Consider the following 12,858-nt stretch of genomic DNA (forward strand, 5'->3'; position numbering starts at 1 on the left):
TTAGTTCTTGAGGGTTGAGTTCTAGTCCTTGGATGCAGGAAGAGTATGAGGAAAGCATTGTTCCCTGAAAGTCGGAAACCACATCAAATGGCAACTTTATAAAGGCGCCTGGAGTACAGAAATAATTAAGGCATAATATTCACCTTTAAAGGTTATGAAACATCTGGGATGAGTAATAGCTTCATTGTTTGGGCTGTGCGATTCACATTCCTGCACTCTTTATCCAAGCAGACTTCCTTCTTCACATGCTACTCCCTTTGGTGAAGTCAGTCCCTATCCCCAACTTGTTCACCTTGCAAATATCTGCGCTTCCTTTAAATTCCTAACTAGTTCAGATGCTACTCTACTCCCATTGCACTTTGTGTATAGCTCCATTTTCTCCACTATCACCCAGTATTTTAACAGCTTGTAAGTCTGTCACCCATAAGCTCCTTGATGGCAGGGTCCATGCCTTTTATTCTTTGCATCCCCAAGGACCTTGGATTCACAATAAGACAGCCCATGGATTCACAATAAGGGTTTATGAAAGGAAGTGATCAGTGGCAGGAAGGGAAGAAGAAGAAAAGAGAGAAGGGAGGAAGGGAAGTAGAAAGGGAAAAAGGGGGTGACAGGTGGGCTGAGCCCAGGAGGCTGTGATACATTTTTAAACACACCGTATTCAATTAAAATGAGATACAGTCACTACAATTAAAATGTAGCATTGTTGGGGTGAAATAGGTGAAGGGGGTTAAGAGGCACAAAACATATATATAAGTCACAGGGATGTATTATACAGCATAAGGAATATGGCCAACAATATTGTAATAATATTGAAAGGGGACAGATGGTTACTAGACTTTTCACAGCGATCATTACATAATGTATGCAAATGTCAGATCGTTATGTAGTACACCAGAAACTAACATAATATTGTATGTCAACTATGTTTTAATTTTTTTTAATTTAACATTATAAAAAAAATACTTAAAATTTTCTTTTTGCTTTGGAACTTGGAGAAATTGGCTGGTTGGCCTAGCTATACTTTTTCACAATCAATGGAACTTAAGGTAAGGCTGAATTAAATGGTAAATGCCTGATATGTCTGTTCCTTCATTTTTCCTCATGCTGTGGCATCCTTCTGCTGACTCACCTTTACCTCCAGGTCCATATCAAATCACCCAACGCCCTGGCATCACAGATAGGCCAAGCAAAAAGGAGGAAGTATTTTTTTCTTTTCCTCTTCAGTTACCCCTTTGCTAAGCAAATTTCCTTCTTTGAAAAATAACTTGTTTGTTTTCAATGAGAAGTAGAAGTCAAACTTCTTAACTATATATCAAAGTATGCCAGGATTTCATTGAACCAGTATTCTTTGCCAAATGGTACTTTCAAAGTGTTAATGGCACCAAAAAATAAGGCACCCAGTTCAATGCAACTGGAAGCCTTTGATGGTCAGTGACAAGTCCTTGCTCTTGGTCTGAGCCATCAACCACAACATTTAGACAAAATGAGAATTCCAGAAAGGATTCATGTTTCCAAGGGTCTGATGGTACCATTTTAAAGTGTTTCCTCCTTCAAAACTGAAATAAACAATTTGAATCAAAAAGTAAACATTTTTTTGACAATGATACTGACTACTGGGGGAAATAAACAGCTGAAGAAAATGACAGACTGCCACTTAAGAAAGAAAAAATATGATTGATGATGAGGGATCCATATAAAAATATACTGAAACTGATCAAGGGAATGGACCACTTCACATGCTGTGTCCGTCATGCCCCAAGACACCACAGGTAATGCAGTGTTTGTAAAAATTAGAACGGCATCTTTCATGTCCAAATAAACTGTGACTTCCCACACTGACACAGTGCTGATGAGCTTCTCTTATTAATGAGTAAAGCATAGTCCCCATATATAATTTGGAAATCTTTTTTTCTTTTTAGGATTTTTTATTTCTTCCCCTCAGAAAACTTGATATTATCCTCTTTACCTAGTCCAATAAAATTACTGGAAAAAAGTAAGGAATTGAAATTTTCACACACACCAAATGAGCACCAATTCCCATCACTTTCACATTATAAAAGGGACAAAAAGAGCCCGGATCATATGTCCATAACACTTGCTTGGTCGAATATTTCTTACTATACAGAACTCTGGGGAATTTAGCCCAAGTTTATGCTCACAGTGAGAAAGAAACTGATCTAAAGTCAGTTTTGTTTTGTTTCATCTGTGACAGAATTGGTCAGCTTTTAGACCAAACCAGAAAATGAGGAAGTTGCGCCCCCACCACTAACCTGTAAAATCCTAGCTACTACTAACGGTAACAAACGACTTGACTTGCCATTTTTAAAGGGCAGTGAAAATTTGCCACCAGCAAAGAGGAACTAAGAGGCACTCTTGGAAATTCAGGAACATACCAAGTGTTCGCAATAAAACAAACTGCATTCCCAGGGCAAAAGGTCTCTCCTCATCTTTTACAGACCTAAGATAAAGAGGAAGAAAGAAACATTTTAAAATAATGATCTGAAGAAAATGAATGTCAAACAAGACTGCTTAGTTGTAGGACTAGGGACAAAAGAGATGCTGTTGGGCCCAAATGGCTAATTTGCTAGAATTTACTAACAACAGCCGAGCAAGACTGCTTATGGCTAAATCAGTGAATAAAGGTCTTCCCAGTGAAGACGCCAAAGAAACTCCGATTAAGTCTACTTGTTTCTGTGTCAGTAACGGTGCAGGGACAAAGATTCAGAGCTGAAGGAACAGAAGTGACTCTGGCTGAGCTTGCAAAACCAGTTCCATTAAAATATATATACGGCATTTTATCCTAACGACGGCTGTTCTTTTTCTCTGCCTGCACTTTTTAGAACGGTAGGTGTGCACACTGAAAGTTACTCCCGTAATTTCTCAAGGAAAAGTATAGAGAAAAAAAAATTTTTTAAATGGTCTCAATACTTCAATAATAATTAAAATTTTTTTAAAGTGAAAAAAAAAAAAGCCCCAAAATGTATAGGAAACAAGTCAAAAGTTAGAAAAAGAATGAATTCCTCCCAGCCACTTCGTTTTTTCTTCTTTTCATAAAACTTATGCTCCAAGTAATTCCCCCATGGCAGGAAGATTGCAGTCTACTGATTTTGTAATTAGTAAAGATTAAAGGGCTCCTTTTCTTAAGTTTTCATTTGGAAGCTAACTGGTGACTGGCCACGTTTGAACATTATAAAATGCACAGCCTTTATCTGGGTTATTTAATAGCTCATGTAGAGTATTAGATTATTAATGACTCACATTTTTTAATTTGAAGTACTTTATCCTTTCTATCCCATACACAGAGGGTTCTCAGTATATAATGTAAAATTCCCAAGGACCAGTCATCGTTTCCCCCAATTTCTTTATTTTCTCAAAGCCATTTCCCCAGTGCTGCAGACCCTGCTGCTACATAAGCATCTGCGATGGAGGAACCAAGCGAGTAAACCCAGGAGACTTTCAGGTGCTGTTTTCTTACTGTCAAGGAACAAACTGGCTGGGAATCGTCTAACTCAGCATCCCATAGAAGGGAAGCCAGAATCTGCAGAATTGGCACACGAGCAGCCCAACCAGCCTGCTCAGAATGACATCTCAGCAGGTGCTTCCCACCAGGTGCCCAGCATTGTGGGGTACTGAGGAGCCAGGGAGGACAGAAAAGGGAGGAGAGAGACTGAGACCCCTCACTCCTTCACTGCACTGCATCCCAGTCCCCCTAAAGATGCTGTGAGCATGCTCTTTTCTTCACCAAGCTGTCCCCTTCCTTCCTTCACCCACTGCAGCCTTTACCTCAAATATGAACACTCTGACCTGAATATGCTAGTGTCATTTTAAACAGGACTTCCATTAAGGTAACTTCCACGTTCTCTCTTATAAGCAAAAATAACACAAATGGGATATGTAATATGGCAAAGAAAGCACAGCACGAACAACTCAAAAATTACATTTCCCAGTCTGCCCTTTCCTTGATTCAATTCCAAAATTTTATATGATAGTGAAATTAATGAAATCAGCATTCTGAACTGCAAGCCCAGCATAAGCGGTCACTGCTCCTGGAGGAAGTAACTCCCTGCAAGGCTGGAGATAATATTCCTCACTGTGTGCACGATTTAGCAACTTCGCCAAACAACTTCCTGCCTCCCCCGGGGCCAGGCTGCTTGTCGCTAACACGGGGATGGCTTTCGGCTCCTGAAATTGAACCTCTTATGGGAGAGACTTCAGGAGCCAAAGGCATCCAAACGAAGTTTCACTAAACAATTGGGATGGAACTCATCTGAATAAAGAGAGTTCTGGAGTAGGAAATGTTACAAATGTCCTCTCCCTTTCTCGACATGGGAAAACTCCCTTCTTTCAAGTTCACCAGGAAAAGGAGCACTTTGCCCTGCGCAATCTCACTTTGCCCTCCCCACCGCATTACCACATCAGTCCCCAGTCTAGGATGTGAATTCTGGCCATTCTGAGTGTAGAAGCCACGCTAGAAGCTGAACGCTTACCTGAGTGTTACTATGATGGCGGATGGCTGGGCACACGCTGTGATGAAGGTCACTATGAAAAGGAAAACTAAGAATGGGATGAGGGTATTGCAGGACCGTTTACACTTCCCGGACACAGCATAGCCGTTCTCGTTGAGATACGTCTTGACAATAACCACGCGGAGCTGACTGCGCTGTCCCACCGTGGGTGGAGTGATCACCTGCCGGCTTTGGACACAGGTGCATTCTGTGTAATTCCTTATCTAAGGGGGAACAAAGATCCGCTGTATGCCAGTCAAAGGCGAACTTCAGCATAGGAATATTAAGATAAAGTCAAAGTGCTCTAAAATAATTCTAGCATTCAAAACTATGCAGAATATTTCAATGAAAATATCTTCCTCATTGGTAACAGTAAGGGATCCAAAGCGTGCCTCTCACAATGTCAAAACCTGCTGGTCAAGATGGTCTAAACCTCAACTTTGATAAGAAGCTCTCAACGCTCAATTCTACTCCATTCACATTTTTGGTTGTAACCATATGCCCTTTCAACTGCTGTTTAATTCTTGGGCTCTCTGATTAGCGAAGTCCCTCAAAAATAGGAACTAAGCCTTATTTTCATTTATGCTCCCCAGAGCGCCTAGCACAACCCTGAACACAGTGCAAGGCCTAAAGTAAACATCTGTTAAATAAATACAGAGAATTCACGCTGCAACCGTGAGGACTTCAGTGCCGATAACAGATCATTGGCTGTTTCATTTGAAACCAGCTAATTCAATGGACTGAAAAGGTGTTTCAAATGAAACAGCCAGTTAACCTTCCTGCCTATGACATGGCTTTTACTGAGTGGACGTCAGCTGAACTCACTGTCATTGTGACCTCTGGGCCACTAAGAGAGGCAGGAGGAACAAATGTGAAGACGGGGCACTGTTTGGCCACCTGTGTGCCAGGGGCTGTTGGCCTCCTTCTAAGAATGTGGGCTGTGCTCCAGAGGACTCGATCACTCCCAGGGAAGGACTTAGCTACCGAGCAGAACAGATCTCATTGTCCCCTTCAATTCGGTCACACCAATTATATAATGGGGAGCCAGCAAGAGGAATTCTGTTTATCACAACAGTTTAAAACTCAGAAATCAAATATGACATCCACAAAATATACAGTCAAAGGAATAATATCTCCTCATCTGCACAGAACAAGCAAACTCACCTTAGCCTTTTCATTAAAGCAGCCCCTACAATCCGTTCTTATGCAAAGCCTGAAATCAGGCTCAATAAAGAACAGAGTAGAATATGAAAAACTTCTCCCACAGTATTACAGCCTATTTATAATTTGCGAGGAAGGGAATTCTCAAAATAGCCTATTCTTGAACTGACAGAAATATCTTTACTCTGGAAGAAAGTCTGAACTGACAGTCTATGAAAAATTGTCACTGCCCATCTTCACAGACTCTGATCAGGGTGGGTGCTCTCCAATTCTCTTCTGTCAGCACCAAATGTGGTCACCTTGACCTTCAGGTCCATCACAAGGGCCCTGTGAGGGTGACCAGGGAGAGATCCAGCACTCAACTTTATCAAGTTTCGCTGGGCTGGCACCAAATGTGAAGAGAGGGGGGCTGAGGTGGAATCAGATTACTACATTCAAATGCTCCAATCATCCCTAGGAGGGTAAAATGATAGCATGGCATAATTTTCTTTCCTCTGGGTTTTGGTCAGAAGGTATTCTGTAGACTACTTGAAGTTTCTTGAAAAAGGGAGACTAAAGCCAAGTGTTTGCATATGAAATCTAACGGCAGCACAGGAACTTGTGAAACATACTCACCCCAGTGCTCATATTGCCACTGTTAACACAGCCAGCCAGACAAGGGTTAAAGTATGTAATTCCATCTGATCCACAGACTGGCTCATACTCGTGGATTTTACAACCACAATTAACATTGCAGCTTCCCGTCAGATTCCTGTGAGGCATGGTCAGAGAAGGTCTAAGAGAAAAGAAGCAGGTCATGAGCCACACGTGCAAAAAGGAAATTCACAGGACAGTTCTTGATGTTAAGTAATGTGTCCACTGAGGAAAAGACACCTCTGTGAAATCAAAGCTATGGTACGATGAAGTAGCATCCTAGATAATTCTGTTCATGACTTTGAAACAAAACATAAAGAGAAATGTTTCAGTTTTCCAGTCCGAGAGATTCAGTACATTTGTAGCACATTGTTTAGCATGCCTCAATTCTCCCCTCCATCTCGGTGCTGTGGATCTGGGCTCAGCAGTTCTAACCCTCATACAACTACTCACTTACTATAGACACTTGGCTCTATGTCTTAACAAATCAGGGTCTCAATTTCTTTAACTGTAAAATGGAGGAGATACTTCTCTGTGCCAAATTAATAATATTGTTATGAAGGCATAAACATGGAATCTATCCATCACAGTAGTCAACACAGGCTCCTTTGACCAAAAATCTTCCTTGCCCTGGGATAAATGATCAAAGAAAGACATGAGACTCCAGAAAATCAAAAGGAAGTGATTTTTTCAAAGACCATCAGGAACCACAGCACTAGTTTGACTCAGACGACCAGGGAAGGACGAGGCAACTTGCCTTCCCTCAGGACGCCCGGACGTGGATTCACAGACAAACGTGATGCATTCTGCTTTCACATGAGATCACAATATAATACGGAAAACTCGAACAGAATCACAAGCACTGTAGAACACCACACCTGTCCTTGTGCAAAGGGACAGGACATCATCTTTCCAATAAACGAAAACATTTCTGACAAGTTAGCCTTGCAAATAGAAGCTCATGTTCACACAGAGTCAATGTTAAGTGTTAATTCCAAGCGAGGAACAAGGCTTCACTAACTAAGGCTTCTAACTGCATGGTCTAAGCTGCAAGCATGAGTCACACAGAACATCTCACTATAAAAATCATGCAATTATAGAATTAGAGAGATGAAAGGGGTCTCCGAGGTTAACCAGCACAACTAGCTAATTTTAAAGACTAGGAAACTGTGAGCAGCGTAATGACATGCCCCACAATCCTTGAGGCTTTAAGGAAACCAGCCACGGAGAGACCAAATGAGCAAAAAAGGGATTAAGAGCAAATCTGCTGTCTAATCTTCATTAAATCAATTGCTTAAGAATCGATGTTTATTTGAAGTAATACACAATAATAAAACAGATGGTGGCTTAACATGAGTAAAAATCCCTACTGTGGAGCCATCACAGCTGGGTATGTAAGGACACAGTTGCTCTCCAATCACACACACACTCACATACACAAACACACTGTGTCACACCACCCCACCCCAAAACCTAAAGAAGGGATGGGCTTCCCCATGTGACACACTCCCACTGGCCTCCACAAATCAAAGAGGAGCCCTTAGCCTTCTTTCTTCCTCCTCTTCAGTCTCTCCCTGCTAAGAAATATGACAGATAGGAGTCCATTCATCTTATGTTCAAGCCGCATGGATTAAGAGGATATGACTCGGACAACAAAAAACCTTTTAGGCAAAATACACTAGTCAACTTAAAAAAAAAATGGTATCTTTCTCATAATTGTTTAAATCTTTACCAATTTATCTGTCTTTAAGGAGACTTCAACTAGAATGTTTCTCTTCAATTCTACTTAAGTTCTTGGCTTTATAGTAAAGTCCTTCCTTGGCCAGACACAGCCGTGCAGCTTCAGGTTTATAAATATTATCATCATCACAATCATCATTATCACTTAGAACTAAAATTGACGGAGTCCTACTTTTACTCCAGGACTTGGGCTCTGAGATCTCTACGTGTTACCTCACTTATTCCTCATGAGAACTAAAATTATTGCGACTGTGCCTCCAACTTTCAAATAAGGAAACTGAATATTTGAGAGGACAAGGTAGGTACTGTCAAAGTTCACAAAGCTAGTAAGACTCAGAGCAGGACCTAAACCTAGTTATCTCTCTCCGTAGTGTGGACCCTTAGAGCCCTCCAGCAGGGGGCCAGCTCTGTGTAACTCTCCATAGTTTTGCTTTCTCCAGCACGCATCCTCTGGGTGTTCATTCTGCTCCTTCTTTTTCCTCTAATGCAGCTTTCCTGGGACCCAGCTTTCACTATCCCTGAGCATCAGAATCAAAGAGCAAGTTCAAGGCCACATCTACAATTCACAAGGGCCACGGACAAAACCTAGAGAGACCTCACATTTGTAACTAGAGATCAGAATGTCTACATCACACGGTTGTTGGGAGGATGAGATGAGTAAATGGATATCCAGGGTCCGGCGTGTTCCCAGCACCGAGGCACTAAGACATCGGTGTGCTCTCTTTCTCTACACAGGGCAGAAGCAAGAAGGAGAAAAAGTAACACAATCACAAGCACAAAGAGCACAAAAGGCCTTCATGATGGTTTTCCTTTTGAAAAGGAAGATGACATTTTCTGAGTCTCCTACAGAGAGTAGTGGGAAAACAACAAGATGGGGGTCCAGTGTCAGGCCCGTCATTTAGTAGCTGTATGACCCTGGGCCAAACCTAACAGTCTATGGCTGTCAGTGCCCCTCCTGACATGAGCAGAGAGAAAGCATAATCAATGCAGGGGAGAACATGATGACACAGGTGACAGCTCAGGCTGACCCGAGGACTGCCCTCATGAAAGTTACGGCTGCTGCATCCAGCCATTCACTTACTGTTAAAGCTTCTTTGGGCTTTGCAGTCAATGAATTCATACCAGACAGAACTTGAAATTTATATATGATAACCTCCAACTTATACAAACCATCTCTTTAAATCCAGAATCATTTTAATAAAATGATGCATCCTTCGTACAATGTTTTGAAATGCTTTTATTTATTACTAACATAATACATACTCCATTGTAGAAAATTTGGAAAATACAAAAAAGGACAAAAAATCAAATTGAACTCACACATAATGCTGCTACCCAAGAATTTCCACCATTATGCTTTTAGTATATTCTTTCCTTCGGGTCTTTTTTCAATAGCATATAAATTAACGTTAATAACACAGTGTTGTCAAGACTTCACAGAGAATCCTAAATTCTATTTTTCCTGCTAACATTAGATGATGAACATTTTCTATTGACTGTGTTAATACAAGGCTACGAATGGCAAATTTGGTCCTGAGCTTACTAATATTCATAGGTTCAAGGCTCATTATGTTTAAATAGACATTATATATTTTTACAGAGTTCCTCTGATTTGTTTAGGTATCAGTTACAAAATGTAAAACTTATTGGAAAGAAACTTTTCTTACATCCCCTCGGTATTCCTAAAATAAAGCAAAACAAATTTTGTTTGCATCTCCCAACTAGAGCCAAAAATAGACTGAATCATATACTTATAGCTAGAAACGAACTGTAAGCCAATTAATAAAAATAGCCAACATAATCCAAAAACACACAGACCTAAGCTCCTTAAAGTAAACTGTTCTTCCTCTACTTTTCAGGAATTTCCTTTAAAATTAGTAATATCTATGATGAACTAAAAATCTTGAATGGCATCAAAAAAAAATTAAACAATAGGAAAAAAACTTCAGTAGGTTAAACTGTCTGCGAAACATAGAAGAGATGAATGATTTAATTAGGGAATTTAGGAACAATCTGGCCAGAAAGGCTAGTTGCCCGAGGGCTGATGGTACAGTACTAACTAAACAGTGTCAGGATGGCAAGTTCAGGAGTGGGGACAAGAGGATGAGATGTACCTTTGGGAAACTGCAGCAAAGCTCTGAATTAACAGGCTGTATTTAATTTCTACAGTCTTAGTACCATGGGGGTAATAAAACTATAACAAGGGAAGTAACTTCAGGAGAAAAGCACAACCTCTAAGATTCTGGACTTGTGGACTGGTGGACCCCTCCATCCAAGAGTCAGTGATGAACCCAGAAAGCTGAGAGAAGGTTTCTTTGTCATTTCATAGCTCGAGAAATCATCCCCAGAAAAGATCTGCCCCAGTAATTCAAGTCTCAAAACCAGAAGAGATTATAATAGATTTTAGTTTTAAGTTCAAAGAGATGACACTTGATAAATGAAAGATAATACAGCCAGAATTATTAAATGATTTATCAAGACTGAGTATACTGCTGAAAAATTCTGCACATGGACATCAGATTGAACCCCATATGAAAAAATTATTTGAAGGTAAAGAGCAAATAACTCACAGTATACAATGTGTTTATATAAAGTGTCGCTTAAGCTACAATTTTCATGGTAAATTCTGGCTCCTTTGGCTGCAAAATGATTAGGACACACCTGTGTGAAATACAGTTCAGCAGACACAGAGGGGAAGCAAAACACATTTCTTAATTAAAACTGCAGGGAAACTATGGGTGCTGGGGGTGTAATTACTCGAGTTGGAAATGGGCCAAGATATTAACTAGACTTCGTAGGATCTTTCAGAATGAAAAATCATTAGATTCTCAAATCTGAATTTCTTTTTTTCTTTAATTTTATTTTATTGTGGTTAGAACACTTAGCATGAGATCTACTCTCAACAAAGTTTTCAGTGCACAACACAGTGTTGCCGACTATAGACCCAAAGCTATACAGCAGATCTCCACAGCTTATTCATCTTGTTTACTGAAATGTTGTTCCCACTCTAAACTTCCCCCATCCCCCAGCCCCTGGCAACCACAACTCTGCTCTTTGACTCTATGAATTTAATTATTTTAGATTCTTCATATAAATGGAATCACGCAACATTCGTCTTTCTGTGACTGGTTTATTTCACCTAGCACAACGTTCTCAAGGTTGATCCATTTTGTCGCATATTACAGAATTTCTGTTTAAGGCTGAATAGTAGTCTATTATACGTATAAATGACATTTTCTTTATCCATTCATCTGTTGATGGACATTTAGGTTGTCTCCACATCTTGGCTATCAAATCTGAACTTTCTAAGGGAATCACTATTAACACATCAGGTTCATTCTACAAAAAGAAACTGTGACTCCACTTTGGCTCAACAGGAGAAGTGTATCTTCCTAAAACATCCCAACCCCATTCTAGGCACTAAGGTGTCTCCTGAGTGACTTAAAGATGGGTTAGTCATTAACTCCCTGCACGTCGGAAAATTCACCATGCTGGTGAACCCGGAGCTTCTCACATAAGCTTTAATAAATGGAATCGGCTTACATATTGTGCTTCCTTCTCTGTGTTTCTTGTCTCCTTTTGAGACAAGTTAATAATCAAAAGTATTGCACGCAAAGTCAGAGAAACCTGGGTTCCAATCCTAGCTCGATCATTTTCTAGCTGCATGACATTAAGCAAGCTATTTGATCCCTCTGAATCTCTTTCTCCTCATATTTAAAATGAGAAAAATAGCATTCAGTAGTGATTTAACACTTGCTTACCATTTGCGGGTTTGATCCCATGTTATCCTCTCTATAACTCTAAGGGATCAGTACTATTATTAACCCACCTCAATGATGAGGAAATTGAGGCACTGAGAGGTCAAGGAATTTGCCAAGAACCTTATTCAATCTTCGCAGCAATTCAACAAGATAGATACCATCAGTGTCCTCACCTTAAAGATGTGGCAGCCAAGCTCAGGAAGGTTACATCATTTGCCCATACTCACACGGCTAACATGTGGCAAGGCCAAATACCAGTGCACTACTGGAAGAGATGGATGCACTCTCTACAGCTTTCTAAGCAAGGAGGTGGTGCGTGCACTTAGATGTGTGCTTATATGAAATACAACACATAAAACAGGACCACAGTGTAGCTCTCAAAAAGAACACACACTCTAAAATAGATAATCTGGGTTTCAGTCAGTTCCACTCCTTATTAACTGATGGCTTTGGGCAAATCACTTACTCTCTAAGCCTCAGTTTCTTTAACTGAAACATGTGGCTAATAACACATACAGCAGAGTGATGTAAGCATTGTATATAAAAGGTATACCCAAGTGCCAATCACTATACCTGAGCCAAACAGACGTCTCACAAAAGCTCCTCTCTTCACTATTACTCCCTTTATCTCTCTCTTTACTAGCTTTAAAGGTGAAAAAAAAAAAATCCCACATGCAAGTCTCAAAATCATGCTGAACAACAGTTTTTACTAGGCTGGCCAACCATATACTGATGAGCAGGTTGTGCACTGCACAAGAGCACCCAGCCAAGGCAGCAAGGAGAGGCTGACATGTACCCCATACCCTGCTTAGAAAAGGGGCCCCATTTTTCTTCACACAATAGTAACTGCTACTCTAAAAGGGTCAAACCTGTGCAGCTCTACCACCCAAAAGTGCTGCCCATAATTCAATTTTAGACAATCTTCCTAGCAGTATTTGGAGAGCTAGAGAATTTCCCAAGGAAACTGGGGTTTTCTTTTGCTAATTTATAAACGGTGAAATCTGGCTGCAAATACTAGAATGAATGAATCCCTCTGGCAGCCTCCGGCACTCCTAATC

General features: G+C 40.5%; 1 protein-coding gene across 1 annotated transcript in view; it reads right to left on the minus strand.

The window, feature by feature from the left end:
- The window catches only part of SLCO5A1 (solute carrier organic anion transporter family member 5A1), a 105,019-nt gene that overhangs the window by 2,934 nt on the left and 89,227 nt on the right, over positions 1–12,858 (minus strand). Inside the window, exons 7-9 of the mRNA XM_010998857.3 lie at positions 6,282–6,441; positions 4,488–4,729; positions 2,394–2,458 (exon numbers count right to left, since the gene is read on the minus strand). Of these exons, the coding sequence (XP_010997159.3) occupies positions 2,394–2,458; positions 4,488–4,729; positions 6,282–6,441 (467 nt within the window). The remainder of the gene's footprint in view (positions 1–2,393; positions 2,459–4,487; positions 4,730–6,281; positions 6,442–12,858) is intronic.

Source organism: Camelus dromedarius, chromosome 30 (genome assembly GCF_036321535.1).
Source record: "Camelus dromedarius isolate mCamDro1 chromosome 30, mCamDro1.pat, whole genome shotgun sequence".
Lineage (NCBI taxonomy): Eukaryota > Metazoa > Chordata > Mammalia > Artiodactyla > Camelidae > Camelus > Camelus dromedarius.